At 45.7% G+C, this 18,221-nt stretch overlaps 1 protein-coding gene across 3 annotated transcripts in view; it reads left to right on the top strand.

Moving 5' to 3' along the window:
* The window catches only part of dph1 (diphthamide biosynthesis 1), a 277,432-nt gene that overhangs the window by 10,654 nt on the left and 248,557 nt on the right, over window positions 1-18,221 (top strand). For all 3 annotated transcript variants that reach the window (XM_007906191.2, XM_042338384.1, XM_042338385.1), the window contains one exon: window positions 2,453-2,516. In XM_007906191.2, coding sequence (XP_007904382.2) covers window positions 2,453-2,516 — 64 coding nt within the window. The remainder of the gene's footprint in view (window positions 1-2,452; window positions 2,517-18,221) is intronic.

The raw sequence follows: 18,221 nt of genomic DNA, 5'->3' as shown, positions 1-18,221 counted from the left end.
CCAATTAGACGTTACTTTGGGCATGCCGACTCTCAAATCGCCCACCTGAAGAAACTAGCTTGTCGTAGAATCATAGGATGTTACAGCACGGAAGGAGGCCATTCGACCCATAGTGCCTGTGCTGGCTCTTTGGAAGATCTACCCAATCAGTCCCTTGCTCTTTCGCCATACCCCGGCAAACCTTTCCCTGAACCTGCCTTATTGCCTTATTGTAATGGCCGCTCAATATCCTCCAACTGTTCTTGCGCAGATGTTGGGTGCAGAAAAGGTTTCAGTTTTACGAAGCGGTCAAGCGGAGTCGACCTGTGTGTGCCGGCTATTGAGTGTGCGCCCTGCTGGAGGAAAGTGGGGGAGGTGGGTTAGGGTTAAGGCATGCATGAGAGGTGTCGCAAGATTCCTCCTATCCCAGGAATATGATCTTGGACGGGCAGTGGTGGGTGGGGGGTGGAGAAGAGATGCCAGAGTGGCCTTGCTGCATCCCCTCCTAGGATACAAAATGGCTGAGGCATTGATGGACCGGGAGTGACGTTTAGCCTCAGGGAAACTAAATTTGAAGTTGATCAGGAGATCAGATATTATTTCATTGACCTGTGCAGAGAAAATGCTGCTCTTGTGGCTTTATCACCGTACAATAGAAGCTTGTGCTGAAGCTGCCAGTGTGAAGCGGCTGAACACGGTGTTCAGAGACGAAGGAATTATGACACAATGGAACAAATTTATGTTGGATTAAAGGGTGACATCTTATCTTTATTTAGCAGTGTTTATCAAAGGCACTGCCTGAATGGGTTTCATATCCAACTGTTTCTGCTCCCGAATCCTGAAAATAGTAACAAGACTAGTTTGTTTGATTGACAAGGAAAAGAAGGATGCTGAGTTATCAAGGCGAGCACATGGTTATCTGAATGTGTGTCACTCTCGTGATGGTATTTCACACGAGACTCAATGTTATTGGTTTACAAATCTGTTTTGCATTGCATTCTTGATATCTTCTCACTTTGGTGAAGAATGAAAGGGATTGGAACATAATTACCTCCTTCTGACCAGTTTTAATGTGGGTTTTATTCCAGTTCAAATATGGAACAAGTCTTGACAAGATGGTCCATTGGGGCCTTAGGTTGAGGCAACTGGTGTATTACGTCCTTCGCTCTGATAACTCTTTCGCTGAGATTGGAAACATCTGGAATACTATAATAATAAGTCTTACGTTTGATATACAACACATTACAAAGTTCCATTTGTAAACCGCCTTTCACATCTGGAGGACATCCCAAGGCACTGAACAGTTAGGGTTTAGGACCCGAGCCAGTTGGGGGGGACGATTAAAGAAGAAGGTCTTGAGGCATGCCTTGAAGGAGGCAAGGGAAGGAGCGAGGCAAGGGGAATGTGGGATGGAGATCCAGAGGGTGGGGGCAGAGAGGCTGAAGGCCCAACCACTGATGGTCGGGCGGGTCGGACCGGGGACATGGGAGCAGGCCGGAGCCTGCTGAGTGGATGGAGCGGACAGGTTGCTAAGGGATTAGCAGGTTGGAGAGGTAGGAGGGCCTTGAAGGTGAGGACGAGGATTTTGAACTTGATCCTTTGAGGGATGAGGAGTCAGTGGAGCTGGGCGAGGGTGGTTGTGATGGGTCACAGAGCCTGGTGCGGGAAAGGACACAAGCTGCAAAATTCTGGATGATCTGCAGCTCATGGCGGGAAGAGTTGGGAAGGCCGACAAGCAGGGCGTTGTCATAGTGGATCGAGCCTGGATGTAATGAAGTAATGAAGGCATGTATGAGGGTTTCAGTTGTCTGAGGTGGTGAGGCAGTGGCACAGTTGGGCAAAGTTGCGGAGGTGGGGGACACAGCGCATATCATGGCACTGAGGTTGGAGATGAGGCAGTAGTTTGTGAGCAGAGATGGGTCCAAGGAAGGTTTCTTTAGGATAGGGGTATTGACAGCTGTTTTTAGGGGACGTCTCAAAGTTGGATAAAATTTCGCTATGAAGTGTAGTGACTGTGTATTTGTAGATAATTTGGGCACAGCCTTATCCCACAAACAGCCGCGGAGCAAATGACCAATTTTTTTTATTTGAGGATAGTTAGCCAGGATCTATGCGTCCATCTGAACAGGCAGATGGAACTTCAGTTTATCGTCTCATCCAAACAACAGCATCAACAACAATGCAGCGTCCCTTAACACTTAATTAGATAGTCCAGGGAGTTAAATTCAAAGTCCTGACTTAGATCCTGAACCTACAATCTTCTGACTCAAGAGGTGAGAGTGCTACCAACTGAGCCAGGCTGACTTGGTGTACATTGTGAGGAGAACATGAGCGCTTGTCTGTTTGGTGCGTGACACAGGACCACCAACATAATGTTGCTGATTTCCCTGAGATGGTTCAGGTTAATGCTAGCTGATTCCGAAATGTTTCACCCAGAGCTAAACCAATTCGCTCTTTTTTTCTATCTGTTTAGTTGCCCTGCAGATGCCTGAAGGGCTCCAGATGTTTGCCTGCCCCATCGCTGATATCATAGAACGGTAAGACCGCTACTCGTTAAAGACACATTCTGAGTACTAAATCCACGGAGCCAGCTCCGAGCTGTAAGCAATTGCAGGTGATCCGAACGCAAGCAACACTCGTTGAGAATGCAGGACAAGGTTGGTTACCCAGTCTGTCCACTTCTCTAAAGGATGGTGAGTTTGGTTGGTTTCTTCATCAATTTCACACAGTCATGGGTCATGATTCTACATCTCACAGCTTTGTCAATGACTCAATTTAGCCTCTAATTAGTTGGAGAAATTAAACGGAAGATAATGGGCTACATGTTCTGTGTCATAAACTGCAAGAGGGAAGATTGAGTGGTTTATGTTTGTCATTCAAGAACTCCTGAGACAGGGTTATTACCTTCAGCTCAGCCTCTCATACTGTCTATGTACAATATGCAAAATGCTGAGTCTAGTTTTTCTGCTTGGGGTGGTGAGGTCCTCAATGTGAACTGCATTCAGTGTCACTTGCAAACAAAGGCAGCGTCCCATGGAGAGGATGTTTGGATATTGCTGACTTTTAATCACTGATTTTCTTCACATTCCCTTTCCTTGAAACCGTTTGACTTTTGATGGTTCTGTGTCCCAGATACTTCCATCGCTTTGCTTCGCCCTATCCGTCCCACCTTTAAAGCCTGCCTTGAGACCTTTCTTTTTGACCGTGTTTTTTTTTCATCTACTCCCACCCTGACTTGAGGCTCCCAGTGGGCTCTGTGAAGCTGTTGAGATGTCCTCTCGACGTGGAAGGTAAATGTAAAGTCGTGTGTTTTTCTACTGGTGGTGCAGTTACAAGGTATTGGTGATTTTGCTTAAAAGGAAATCAGGATATATGTGCATACTTTTGGTTAGAATGATTTCCCCCATCCTCCCCTGCGAGTGCTGACTCAGGGGATCTGATTTTCCTGATCGCCCCATCCTCGCCCAACTCATCTGGCTTCCCATCACACAGAGGATACAGTTCAAGAACCCGGTCCTCACCTTCAAAGCCTTCCATGGCCTTGCTCCCACTACCTCTGCAACCTCCTAACCCCCTACCAACCTGCCCACTCCCTCCGCTCAGCAGGCTCCGGCCTGCTTCATGTCTCCCGTCTCTTCAACAGTGCCTTCGATCACCTTCCTTTCCCCTTCTGCCCTCCACCTTTCCTCATCCCGACACCCCAGCTCGGGTCCAAAGCACTGATTGTCCAGCGCCTTGGGATGTCCTCCCAATGTGAAAGGCGCTATGCAGATGTAATTTGGTTGTTGTTGTTGTACTATGTTGCCCAAGTGGTTGCTCGGGACGCTCCCCGTGTGAAGGGTGCAAGTTGTCGTTATTGCTCACACAAATTCATGTGTGAGCTAGGATGTTGCTGTAGAGTCAGGCTATTTGACCCCGATAGGGCATCCCAGCCCTGCCTTAACGCTACCCTTATCCACACTCACCAAGTTCCCAGCAGTGATCCTTGAGTTGCAGCTTCAGGAAGCAGAGGCTGTAGATGCTCACTGTCCGGGCGAAGGCCCCTGTGGAACCGCACTCCACCACGATTCACAGGACCCTCGGGGAGAAGGAAAGGGCAATATTGCCGAGGGGAGAGAGAGACCAAAATCAACCTGAAAGTGGGTGGAAATGAGCCCAATACACTGGGCAATAATTCCATCTGCTCTGCATAGATGTTAGTAATGAGTGCCGTGTGACTCGTGCGTTTTGGAACAGATTTTACCGAGAAATTGAATCGTGTGAAATTTTCAGAACAGAATCCAGTCCTCGTAAGGGTTAACAATCCGAGCGAATTACAGTGTGCTTTCTGTCATGTAAGAAGAAGGAACCGCAGTTGAAAGGCCGTCACGCACTGGTGTCCCTGCAGAGGGTGGAAGCAAGGAAGGACGCACACTTAGAAACAGTTTTCCACAAAAACAAAACTAAATGTAGCAACAAAACAAAACCCGGGCACTGCCTCCCATTAATTCCGTAATTCCCCTGGGTGTAAAGACAGATCGGTGCAGAAAACATAATGACTGTTTTCGTAACTGCAGACTCAACGCAGCCACAAGTAGAAACGTTAATTGGAAATACATCAGAGCAGATTTCCTTGCTGACCAGGAAATTCCTCGGTATGAGAATTTGCTGCACCCTTTGGGCTACAGTAGGCTGGGTAAGGATGAGATCAAACGGGCACAAGTGGTGTCTTCACCCGAACTTCTCTTGCAATCCTGTGATTGTGCACCCTGCTGTTCCCTTGCTTCCTTCAAGACCCGTCTGCTCTTCGACCGTGCCTTCGGTCGCCCTACCCACTGCTCTCCCTGCCCTCCACCCCTACTGATCCCAACCACCAGCTTGGATGTCCAGCGCCTTGGGGCGTCCTCCTGACATGAAAGGCGCTGAACAAATGGAATTTACTGTTGTTGTTGATGTAGATGCTCCATTGGTTCAGACCTAACCACACAACTCTGAATGGGAGCTCAGCGTTTTGGAACATCAAAGTGCTACTTTTGTTTATGAACAGAAATAGCACTTCGACCACACAGTGGGTTAATAAAATAGCAGCTTTCTTCCAAGGTCAGATGAATAAAAAAGCACCATGATTGTTAGTGACTGAGAGGCACAGACGAGAAACATGCCAGGTGGGTTGGTTTGCTGGTCTGTGCAGAAGTAGCCAGTCCCAGCTGGGATGGCAGCGTAGAGCTCATGATAAGAGCGAGATGTCAGCCAATAAATACAGTGTTCAGACCAACTTGCCTGGCTCTCCTCGAATCACAACTACTGTTCAGCTGTCACAGTGAGGGACTGAGTAGCCTTGCCAATGTCAGGGGTGCAGACTGACCTCATTTTCTGACTTGATGTCAACATGCAATTTGCAAGTAATCAAAAGGAATCGGTGTTCTTATTAGTGCCTTTTTGACCTTTGGTCTATTGCTCCATTATGAGTATCACTATTACAGTGTGTTTCCTGTTGTGTGGAGGGATATGGTTTTGTGTTTTGTCTTGTGTTAATGACGAACGTTTTTGATGCATTGAAACGTAATGAAGCTGTTAAGTGTTGATTTGTTCTGCTTGGTTTTAACGCTGACATTTTCCAATCCCTGATGGCTCTAATCCTCACTCTTGCCAAATGCTATTTTGATTCTCCCCCCCCCCCCCTCCAATCAGTTGTAATGGTGGAGTTAAGAAGAGATTGCAAAAAAAATGTCCATTGTTTGTTTTTCATCTCTTTCTCCCTGGTTTATGAAGCTAGCTAAAGAGCCTTCAATAATAGCAGTGAAAGATTAGGCAGGAAAAANGCGTGTAACAATCACTGAATGCTACTTTCTCTGCGTCTGGAAATGTCTATGCCAATGACATGACCAAATATAACAATATAAACTGCTTGAACACTGGGTAAGTGTAGAACAATGCAGCGATTCATCCCAGTCCTGCCGCCAAATATAGCAACTCATGATAGCTAATTCCTAAGCCATGCAGTTATTTGAGATGTCTTGAAGACGTGATAAGGCGCTAGATCAAATGCAAGGATTATTATTGTTGTATTATTAGTAATATTCTGCCAAATGTAGTGATCTAGATCTTCAGTGACTGTCTTTTTAGTGCGCACTTCATCTGTTCAGCGCTGAATCATAGCTGCAACGTACATCTGGATAGTCGCTGGAGGTCCAGAGTCTCGCATCTTTTGAAGGGCTCAAAGACATTTCATTAACAGAATAAGTGTAGGAGCCTCTTGCAGCAACAATCGGAAGCTTCTCTAGAGAGTATTTTGCTCAACGTGTGAGTCAGAATTTTGTGGTGAGAAACCAAGTCCTGGATAGATTTTGCATTGATTTCCTTTAATCTCTTCATGTCAGACAAGTTGCTTCCATCCAATCGGTACCTTTAGGCAGAGTGTGGGTAGGCAGGAGGCAGTCCTCTTCCTTCTCATTCTCTAGGTGGTGATGCATGTGTGTGTGGGGGAGCGGGGGTGTGGGGTGTGGTCTGTTGTTCTCCATCTCATGCATGGACTTCTGTAGCTGAGTGGTTAGAGCAAGCAAGAGACCTGCGTTTGATTCCCGGGAAGGGTGAAATGTTAGGCAAGTTTCCTTACTCCACATGCCCATGTTTACCTGGTTGAGAACCAAGTAGGAACCTGGTTGTTATAATAATTCCTTTTTTAAAAAAAAAAATTGGTCATTCAACCCATGACTGTTTGTGGAACACAGCTCGGTGCAATTGGTTGCTGTGTTTCGCCCACAAAATATACAGTCAATTCACCTTATATTCTGTGAAGCGCTTTGAGATGTTTCGAAGACGTGATAAGGCGCTACATCAAATGCAAGGATTATTATTATTATCTCCTAAGCTTCACAATCAAGGAGGGACACCCTTTCTCCAGTCTGCTCCTGAGACGTTGTTGTGTTGTAGCTTTCACCTTCAAACTCTTTGTAGCCAGCTGAGCAGACTGGGTTATTGCACCATCAACTACACCATCAATTACCTCACTATTTTTCCAGCCTCTTAAGATCTGAACCGAGCTGTGGGGAAAAAACATTTACCGTCTTCCTTTTGTTCACCAACTCTCTTTGCAGATCCTCCCCGAGGGGCACCGTGGCAAAAAAAACAGAATGCAGTGTTACCATGGTGAACACAATAAAACGCTTTCACTATGCTTTAACAGGAACTTGCAAAAAGTCAAGTGCTTTGCCCGGTAATTTCTCCTCCTGTCTAGACAGCAACAGAGAAAGCAAAGCCCGAGAGTTTATTGTCCTCTTGATGCCAGAGTACGGTGATATTCCCTGTAAGTGCTCACACCCACTCATTTCTCCTTTCAACATCTATTTAGAGCAGTATATTTATTACAATTAAGTCTTGACTTCTTATTGAAAGCTGCCACGAAGTGGGTGTTGTGTCACTATTGATAACCGAGACACTCCTTTCAGCTCTTGTGCGATGAAAGAAATAATAATCTTTGCATTTGATATAGCGCTTTTCATGTCTTCTCGATGTCTCAAAGCGCTTCACAGAATAGACTGTAAAGTGAATTGACTGTATATTTGTGGGCGAAATGCGGCAGCCAATTGCGCACAGCATGTGTCCCACAAACAGTCGTGGATTGAAATGACCAATTTTTTTTGAGGGATTATTATCAGGAGTATGGAGTAAGGAAACTTGCCCAAGGTATCGCCCTGCCGGGAATCGAACCCAGGTCTCTCGCTTGCAAAGCATGTGCTCTAACCACTGAGCTACAGGACTCCACCTTATCAGTCCTGGATCTTTGAAAGAGCAATCCATTCAGCCTCATTTATATGCCTTTTCGCCATTCCCTTGTAAATTTCTCCTTTTCAAATATCGATCTCATTCCCTCTTGAAAGCTTAATATGGATCATAAGAGAACAGTGTGGCTATTACAAGGTGGAATTTCAGATATACTGGAAGATGTGGTGTGAATGGAATTGAGAAACTTTGGAAGTTCATTATCATTCTTCCCAGTGAATTGAATGCGACTTCAAACTCCAGTTATTAGGGGAGGGCCCTGTGAAGTGCTCGAAAGTCGTTTGTGTCTATATGAAAAGTTTCTGTTGTGGTCTTTGCTGCTAAAGATGGACACAACCATTAGTGTCTCATGTTTCCTCAAGTCCATTGTGATTCCATGACACTATTCGTTGGACTATGCAAGGATGGGATCAGATCAAAGAAAGTGCCGTTCTGGGTTTGCGATTTGAGAATGACTTTGTGTGTATGTGCGTGTGCACCCCCTGAGACAGTGGAGCTCTTAATTTGTTCAAAGTTTCGTCCACAAAATATACAATCAATTCACTTTACAGTATACCCTGTGAAGCGCTTTGTGACATCTCGAAGACGTGATAAGGCGCTATATCAATTGCAAAGATTATTATTATTATTAAAGTTGCCAGAGTGCTGCCCGTCAGTTAGCCAGGTAATGACATACATCAGTATGAAAGGATCAGTTCTGTTGCTTGTATCTGGTGACCCACTGAACTCTTCCTTCTCTGACTTGCTGCAAAACAAACAAACGTAAGGAGTTTCGAGTTTGCTTTCTTCAAGACCGTGTCTCTTTCAAAATGTGCCATTGCTTCCGTGACCTGACCAGTCCATTCTTTCCGCTTAAATTCTCGGAGTTCCTCAGGTCAGCGTGCTGAGCTCAACTTACTCCGGGCTACCTGGAGCCTCCGTGACCCTATTTTCCTGCTGAGAGCATAGTTTAGCTGAAGTTCGGGACCCTGGCATTTATTCCAGTGCCGAACCTGCTCCCCATGAAGATCACTCAGTTATATTGTGACACTGATGTCATTCAAGAGAGTGTAGCACTTTACATCACTCGCCCATGAATTCTCAGTGAGAGTTAAAATCGCATAGCAACTGTGTACTTGCGTGCGTGTGTGTGTGTGTGTGTGTGTGTAAGAAGTGAGACCTGTGCTTTCAGCAAAGCAGAAGAGGAACCCTCTCAGCCCACTGTATTCAAAGTTATTCAACATAAGACAAAAGAATATAATTCAATTTCATTGATCACCCAGTTGTTTCTCCCTTTAACTGAACATGAACTGAGTAAAGTCGTATCTCATCTGTGTAGCAATTCTGACTTTGGCTTTGGACTCTGCATCTTTTTCCCTTCCCAGTACTTCTTTACGTGTGTCTGGGCTATGTGTGTGTGTGTAATTTGTGGCTATAAGTCTGGATTTCTAGTCTCGGATTGAACCTTTCTCACCCTCTCCCCAACGTTGTTTGGTTGTTTTTATATTGCGGTTGGAATAATTGATTGGAAAATTGGGGTGTGGGAGAGGGGGAAATGCTACAGTTTTAAGAAAAAAATTTTTTTTAAGCGTTGCTTCACACAAGACAATAAATAGCCAAGCCCAACTCCATCCCTAGTCTTTGCTGAAATAACCTGCTTCTTGGTCCCTTGGTCTTTGCGTGCCAATTAAAAATCACTCGCTTGTTCACACGTACAGGTGAAATCTCACCCTTTCATGTTAACTAGGAAAATTGCAACTTGTCAGCAGATGTTTGCAATGAAGTCAGACACGTAATCCACCCATGAGTATCATCTGTGTTTACTTCTAGGTTTTTTTTAATGAAAGAAAGATTTAGAAAACTCATCTAATTTTTTTGTTTGCTGTGTGAGGCCTTCCGTGGTATCTACCGGATCTTTAGTGGAAAGAAAAGTCAGTGTCTGCCCAGTGTGAAACTCGGCCAAACAGACCAGGAAGGTCCCAGGCATTGTCCACAGAGCGGATCTCACCAGGGACAGTAGGAGTCGGTGTAGATTAGCCTCAATGACCCTGGGCTAGGGAAGGCAAAAGTCAACTAAGGTTCCGGCTTTTGTTACCAACCAGTGACCTCCCCTGCTGCCATACGTGTGTGGTGTGTGGGTGTGATCTGTAAAGCTGCAATTTGTACAGATATTTGTACAGCCCACCAAATATACAGTATATTCTGTGAAGAGCTTTGAGACGTCTCGACGATGTGATGAAGCGCTATATCAAATGCAAGGATTATGATTATAATTATTATTATTATGGGATTTGCTGGCATGGATAGAGACTTTTCCTTCTTCCCATCTTTACAGAGGAGGGACAAGTTAGTGCAGGAGAAAGTTTGTTCTACCAGCTATGCTGCTACAGGCAGTAGAACAAAGAACTATAAGGGATTTGAAAAAAGACCCAGGGAGTTCCTGGAAATTAGGATTAAGAAGGACAATATGGGGTAGATGGATCGTTCTATCTTTTAGTAAGTTGGATAGGCTAGATGGATCAGTGGTCTATTCCGGTCTGAAACTGTAGCTACAGGGCCAGATAAAGGATATTTTATCCTTACCTGGCCAACAAATCCCCCAAGTAAAACTTGTAATTTGCTCCATTGGCTGTTTGTGGGACATTGTTGTGCGCAACTGGCCACCGCATTTCTCCCGCAAAATACAGTCAATCCACTATACAGTATATTCTGTGAAGCACTTTGAGACATCTCAAAGGCATGATAAGGCGCTATATCAAATGCAAGGATTATTTTTATTTTTATTATTTCGCTGCTTGATAAAAAATAAAATGAAACAAAATACCTGCACATGTTTTGACGGCCAAAAATGTTCTCAGTTGGCTTTTCTCATCCACCCTCCTGGGTCATGCACTGTTCGTTTGTTGATTGAGTGTGTTGTCAGGTCTGCTCGTCACACCTCTGCCTGTATTGCTTGAGAGGCATCTGCTAGGTAAGATAATCCTTGCATTTGATATAGCGCCTTACCACGTCTTTGAGACATCTCAAAGCGCTTCGCAGAATATTCTGTAAAGTGTAGAGACTGTATATTTTGTGGGTGAAACGCAGCAGCCAATTACGCACAGCAGTGTCCCACAAACAGTCGTGGATTAAGTGACCAAATTATTATTTGTATATATTTTTTGAAGTGATTATTACCCCCGGAAAAGCAATCCGCCAATCGACTAACAACCAGATTCCTACTTACTGCTAGGGACAAGTTAGTGCATGTGGAGTAAGGAAACTTGCCCAATATTTCGCCCCGCTGGGAATTGAACCCAGGTCTCCCGCTTGCGAGGTGAGTGCTCTAACCACTGAGCTACAGATGTTGGCACTGGGTTCAAGAGAAAAGATTGGGGGGGGGGGGGGTGGGGGGGATGTCTAGTAGTTGTAATAATTTGATATAACACCTTATCACGCCACTAAAATGTCTCAACTTGCTTCACATGATTTTCTGTGAAGTCTAGTGACTGCGTAATTTGCAGGAAAATGTGGCTGCAAATTTGTGAGTACCAGAGCCCCACTAGCAGCCATGAAGTGAACGAGTTTTATTTGTGGAATTGTTGGCCATAAAATGTAATGCTAAGTCTGTGGAGCAGTTTTCAAACAAGTCACCGTTCAGTACTGTGGTCCCCAACCCCTGCTATATGGGCTAGCGAGCTGGTTTGATCTTTCTGCATGTTCAACCTTAAGCTGCCGACTACTGCACACACGAGTCCAGGTTGACTGAAATAACAACAGCAACAACAAATTACATTTGTAAAGCACCTTTCACGTCAGGAGGACGTCCTAAAGCGCTGGAACAAAGGCACGGTTTACGCAGGAACTCTGGAGTTGTAATCGTTTCATGTAGATTTTTAGCTGATGCACGCTGCATCTCTGAAGGCAAGACATCTGTCTGTCTGTGATTCTGTATCTGCCATGTGAAGCATAGGCTTTTCAGACATGTCTACAGGTTTCCCAATGACGCAGTGAGTTTAATCCTTGAGCAGCTGAGACAAAAGACCGAGGAAGTCCCGGGTTTGATTGTCGGTCTGCATTGAGTTAACTGACCTCAGCCAGGGTAGGACTGCGGATGGTACAATAGGTCTCAGCGCCGTTGCTGAGGAAGAGCTATCGAACGAGTTTGCTGCTTCTGATTACTATCCAGTGCGAGTGGGCATTGGCTGTGGATAGGGTTTGGCTTTGCTGTGATGGGTCTTGCAGTCAGAATGGGGTGTGGATATTAGCTGATAAAGGCACAGACGTGACTAATGGCTATTGGGGTGAGCTTATCTGGTGCCCATTGTAACCACTAACCAGTAAAATGGAAAAAAAGGTAAGTCGAATGCCTTCAGGAGAGGAATGGGCAAAATTGGTGAGATGAAAAATATCCTAGGCATTGGCACAATAATGGGGATAATATTTTCTGATCATCATTGATGTATAGTATGCGGCCAAGCCAGTCCCTTAAAACAGGAGGGAACTCTGCTATCAGCCTTGAAGGGTTATCAGGATTGATGTCCGTTGATGAGAACATAAATGAGAAAAGGTCATTTTGAGCCCATTCCTTCTCTCAGACCACCTAAAACCAGCAATCGCGTGCCTTCAGCTAATTCAGTTGCCTGAGGGAGGGGCATAACCGCAGGGAAAATAGAGAGGAGATAAAGGATCCTGGACACCCTGCCCCTAAAGACAATTGATTGAAAACTTCAGGATCTTAATCTAACTTTGCGGACTCTATCATTAGACTCTGAGCGGTTGTGCTGTGCAGGCAATAGCTGCAATGTCAAAGTGCACGTGACAAGTTTGCCCAAGAGGATGGATTTAGGATGCAACACCATTATCTATCAGTTGTGTTCATTTTTAAAGGGTGGGGGAGGAACAAAGCTCTCGCGAGCAGGCGTATCCCTCCCTCTCTGAGACGAAGGTCCAGCGACTGTCGTTTGTCTTTCATTTTCTCCTCTTAATGTTTCCTCCCCTCCCCCAAGCTCCCTGTTCAATTATCAATCATATCTCTTCCCTGCGAGCAACAGGAAAATAATTCCTGGAATAATTTAACTTGTATCTGTGAACCAGGCACGGGAAGAACGCCCCGAGCAGCAGAATATTGATCACTTAGAGAAATGGTGGTGTCTGGAGATGTTCTCCTACTTGATGTTACTCCAGTAACTGATGGTTAGATGGTCTCTGGTGGCCTCTTGAAACACGGAATGTATACTGGTGTTAATTGCTGCCCTAATGTGCACAGAAATGCAGGGAGCAAAGAGCAGGCGAGGGAGGGGGGGGGAGAGGGAGGAAAGAAAGAAAGGGAAAACATTGAATTGTGGAGGCTATAAGAATTAGAATGAATGTTTAGGGCAGACTCAGGTCTCTGGCAGATAAGCTCCAGTCATTTTGCTGAATATTTGGGATGGGTCTCATTTGGCTGCTAATCTGATGGATGCAGGAACTCTTTATTCAGTCGGTGACCTGTTGTATTGCTGAAGTTACATAGATGTGGATGGTTGTCCTCTCTAGCTTGTCATATTTGCCTACAAAAATACTAAGTCACTACCCACTTTGCAGCTAATGCTGTGCAACACTTTAAGACATCCTCCCGACATGAAAGGGGCTATATCCATATATCCATCGCAAGAATTGATTCCTCCCCCGTTCCCCAAACGCACACACCCGCACACACATATTCAGGAACTTCCCTACTCTCTTGAAAGTGTTGTCACTTAATCCTCACATTTGGTATAGCCAAAACGATTCACAGAATTTACTGTAAAGTGCAGTGACTGTGTTTTGTGGGCGAACGGTTCCAGTATCTGTCAATTCTTCACACGTGAGCAGAGATGGTGAGTGCTAGCAAACCCCCTTGGCTGGAGTGTGGGAAGATGTGAGTTCATTGTGGCACTGTGTGATAGAGAGCTGTGTGGTGCTTCCCGGAGACAGCAAAGGGGGGACATTACATGGGGCTTTCTGCCTAGGCTAGAGAGAGGATTGACGAAGGCTCATCGACCTGAAACGTTAACTCACTTCTCTCTCTCCATAGATGCTGCCTGACCTGCTGAGTGTTCCCAGTTTTATTTCAGATTTCCAGCGTCTCACCCTGACCATTTTCCCCCCAAGGCTCGGGTCCTGACCCAACTGTACAGCACCTTGGGACGTCCTCCCGACGTGAAAGGCGCTCTATAAATGGAATCTTGTTGTTGTTGTTGTCTGCAATATTTAGCCTTTTGTAGAGAGAGGGTTGCTGCTAAAATTTAACCAGCTAAAACCACATAGCTTGCCATTGAGAGCACTGGTAAACTTCCCACCGTTTGTCCAGCAGAACCACTCTATCCTCTAGGGCAGGGTAAGTGGAGCTGTGGGAAGAATCTCTTTCCTCCAGGCTCTGGTCAATCCCTTCAAATCGTGCTGATGAGCCGGGCTGGCTGGTGATCATCAGTGCCTTGGGTACTGTGGACCTGTCGAGCTCAGGGCCAGGACAACCACGACCATTGTGGAGGTTGACCTGATTCTGACATATTGTTGCCTTGGAGCCAACCCAGCTCTGAGCAGACCCTGCTTACCTTCCCAGGTTTGGAGGGCTAACCTTCCCAGGAGATTGATAACTGGAGGCCGCTAGCACAATGCCTCGGTATGAGAGAGGAGGAGGCAAAAATTGGCCTTCCAAAATATTTAGTTCTTGGAACCTCTTTGTAACAATTCCTGGAAAAACAATCTTTGACGTTTCACAGCAGGGAATGCTGGAACAACTGCAGTTCAGCCCCCGAGCTTCCTCCTCCTTCCTTCCCTCTCTTCTTAAGCGTTGCTGCTTTAGTGCAATCTTAATGCTGCTGTTGATTAGTCTAAGAATTGAACTTTTCAACTCTTGGGAAATTGCACCTGGATATTTTCTTAAAACAGTGCGACTTTACCCTGGAGAGCAGCTTAAACCTCAAATGCATCGCTCCTTCTTCTCCCTGTCCCCCCCCACTCCAACAGTCCTAATTGTTACTAATCTTTAATGAGCTCTGAAAGAAAGGTAAAGAAACAGCGAGGTTGCGAGAGCCAAGTCTGCAAGTGTTTCCTTCTGTTGTGACATAAGGCTGCAAACCCCTCTGGTAACTGAAAGATTAGTATTACACCTGTCTGTTCAATTTGACAGGTTGAACATTTGTTTTCCAGCTATTGATGAAATGGATGTTATTAATCGTCTGAGAGAGAGAGAGAGAGAGATGGAGAGAGACGGAGACAATACACTGCTCTGTGAATCTAAATGGTATTTTTGGTTGAGATACTTGGGCTATTATGGGTCAGTGAAGGTGGGAGAAGGAGAGACTCCTTTATCTCCTCCACTGGCATTAATGCGTGACCGTAACTTGTCTCGGTTGTGTCTTTGTGTATTTAAGATCACTGGCAGAGGAGAAAAAGAACAATGTCATGTCGTCGAGACTTCTCAAAAGCGCTCCACAGAATATTCTGTAAAGTGAATTGACTGTATATTTTTGTGGGTGAAACATGGCAACACAGTTTATGTGATCTGTATGGTCTAGGACTCTGCCTTTTTTTATCCTCTGTGCCTTGATCTTCCTCTGTCTTGGTGGATGGATGCAACGCTGCGCATAAAAAAGCTCTGTGTACATGAGGAGCCTGGAAATGACTCAGGATTTTGATGCAACAACAACTTGCACTTATATAGCACCCTCCAAGCAGGGTAGAATCTCATAGCGCTTAACAGGGGCAGAGCCTGACTTCAAATCGGGGTGGGGGGAGCGGCTGTAAGTATGGTCGAAGAGGAAGGTTTTCATGCGGGACTTGGAAAAAGGTGAGAGAGGGGCCAAGGCGGAGGGATTGAGGGAGAGTGTTCCAGAGTTTTGGGGGTGTAGTGGCTGAAAGATCGACCTCCGATGGTGGGGTGGAAGGTGCGAGGGACGAGCAGGAGCCCAGTGCCAGTCGAGTGGAGGCGCTGGGTGGCTGTGTTGTATCCTCAGTGTGTGCTACACACCTGATGCCCTTTACCTCCATGCTCAGCGGGCAGAGGCGTAGAGCCGTTGGCTTCAGAGGAGCATTGGGTGAGGATGAGTTGTGGGTGCCTCTCAACTCTTGAGACGCATGTGAGGGAGAAGAGGAGGAAGAAGGAAGAAAGGCCCTGGTACTCTCGTTAGCGTTTAGCTTTGATGCGTTAACATCCGCTGTTATGTGGAGAAAATTAAGAAGCATATCTTTCCAGTAGAGCTCCTGAAAGAAAGGCAATGTGACGAGTTTGGTGTTTGTTTTGTTTAATTGAGCGCCATTAGTGCAATGCAACACTACCTTCCTGACGAGCTTGACATTTTAAGCGCTCTGAGACGCCGCCTTGCATGGAGGGCTATATAAGCGCAAGTTGTTGTTGTTGTTGTTGTTCGCACGTGGGGTAGCGCCCCGGAGCTTTCAGCCTGAATGTCGCAGTGCCTGACTGGCGGTTGTCTTCACTTGCACTTGCTTCACTTTAAAACTCAGTTTGAAGTTAATATCGACAAGCAACACAGCTGGAGGCTGTAGCTACAGGATTAGCCCTCTCTGTTCGGAGGCTCAGTCTATAATTCTTTTTTCCCTACCCCTCCCCCCCTTCTGAGCGCTTGCACTAATATCACTTTTCTCACCAATTGTTCCCCTCTCACATGGAGCTGTTTGACTCCCTTCGCGCACCCCCCTCCCCTTCTTTCCACAAGTTGCTCTCTGATACTTTACCCAAGTGACACTTGTGAGCTTTGACGGTGAGGGTTGGCCAGCGGTTCAGGAGCTGGGCTGATAGACGGGGAAATGAAGAGGATGAGCAGAGCTAAACCCCGATCGTAGTCCTTCATCTCAAGTTCACCAGGCATTACTGGACAGTGATCGGGAGCAGCAAATTTCGCTTATATTCCTGAGGATATTGAAGCCCGCTCCACTGTCGGTTAATCCTTTTAAGAGTTTTGCCCACAAAATATACAGTCAATTCACTTTGAAGTATATTTTGTGAAGCGCTTTGAGATGTCTCGAAGATGTGATAAGGCGCTGTATCAAATGCCAGGATTACGACATATTATTACAAGTGCCAATAATAGGAATGGCAGGAAGTACAAAAGGACACTGGGAATGGGACAAAGTGTGTGGTTTAGAGTGTTGGATTATTGAGTGTTTGGATTGACAAATAACGAAGCCTAATAACAAAGCCTTGATTAGGAGGAATTATATTACGTCCGCCACTTAATGCTGCCTTGGCTGAGTTGGCAAACTGTGCATTGACCTGGATTGAACCCGGGAGATTTCCAAGCTGTGTGGCTGCGTTACGTGCCGCATAAAAGACCAGCAAATATTCAAGCGGAATCATGCTGGTGCTTTTTATTTTCTTATTGGATTTGGCTGTTGGAAGCTGAGGTTTGAGATTGGAAACTGCTCATCTCGAGCCAGTTCCCTGAGAGCCATAAAGCCAGTTCAGCAGAGTGCGACTGAAATTGTGTCATTCTCACTCCCTGTTAGATTTCCTGTGTGAGGCATAATTCCATGACTGAAACCTGCTTTGCGAAACCGCTTCCACCCTAAGTGGAGTCCTGTACTTAGTGGTTAGAGCACTCGCCCAGCAAATGTACAAATGTAATTTGTTGTTGCTGTTGTTATTTCAGTCAACCTGGGCCCGTGTGTGCAGTAGTCGGCAGCTTGAGGTTCAGCGTGCAGAAAAATCAAACCAGCTCGCTAGCCCCATATAGCAGGGGTTGAGGGCAATAGTCTTGACTGAGCGGTGACTTGCTTGAAAACTGCTCCGCAGACTTAGCATTACATTTTATGGCCAACAATTCCACAAATAAAACTCGTTCACTTCATGGCTGCTAGTGGGGCTCTGGTACGCACAAATTTGCAGCCACATTTTCCTGCAAATTACGCAGTCACCAGACTTCACAGAAAATCATGTGAAGCAATTTGAGACATTTTAGTGATTTGATAAGGTGCTATATCAAATGCCTATCATTACAACTACTAGTCTTTCCCCCCCAATCCCCCACTCCAATCTTTTCCCCTGAATCCCAGTTCCAGCATCTGTAGCTCAGTGTTTAGAGCCCTCACCTCGCAAGGGAGAGACCTGGGTTCAATTCCCGGCGGGGCAAAACATTGGGCAAGTTTCCTTACTCCAAGTGCCTCTGTTTACCTAGTAATAAGCAGCAACCCGGTTGTTAGTCGATTGGCGGATCGCTTTTCCGGGGGTAATAATCCCTTCAAAAAAATAATAAGAAGAATTTTTTCACTTAATCTACGACTGTTTGTGGGACATCGCTGTGCGCAATTGGGTGCTGCGTTCGCCCACAAATATACAGTCAATTGACTTTACAGTGTGTTCTGTGAAGCGCTTTGGGACGTCCTCCCGACGTGAAAAGCGTTATATCAAATCCAAGGATTATTATTATTATTTCTTTCATGTTGGAAGGACGCCTCAAAGCACTTCACGGGAGATGTATGGGACCAGATAACTGCTTCAGCAGAAGGTGTAGTGTATATATTTTGTAGGTGAACAAAGC

This window comes from Callorhinchus milii, unplaced genomic scaffold (assembly GCF_018977255.1).
Source record: "Callorhinchus milii isolate IMCB2004 unplaced genomic scaffold, IMCB_Cmil_1.0 Scaffold10, whole genome shotgun sequence".
NCBI classification, from domain to species: Eukaryota; Metazoa; Chordata; class Chondrichthyes; order Chimaeriformes; family Callorhinchidae; genus Callorhinchus; species Callorhinchus milii.
This window is presented reverse-complemented; position numbering and strand designations above follow the sequence as displayed.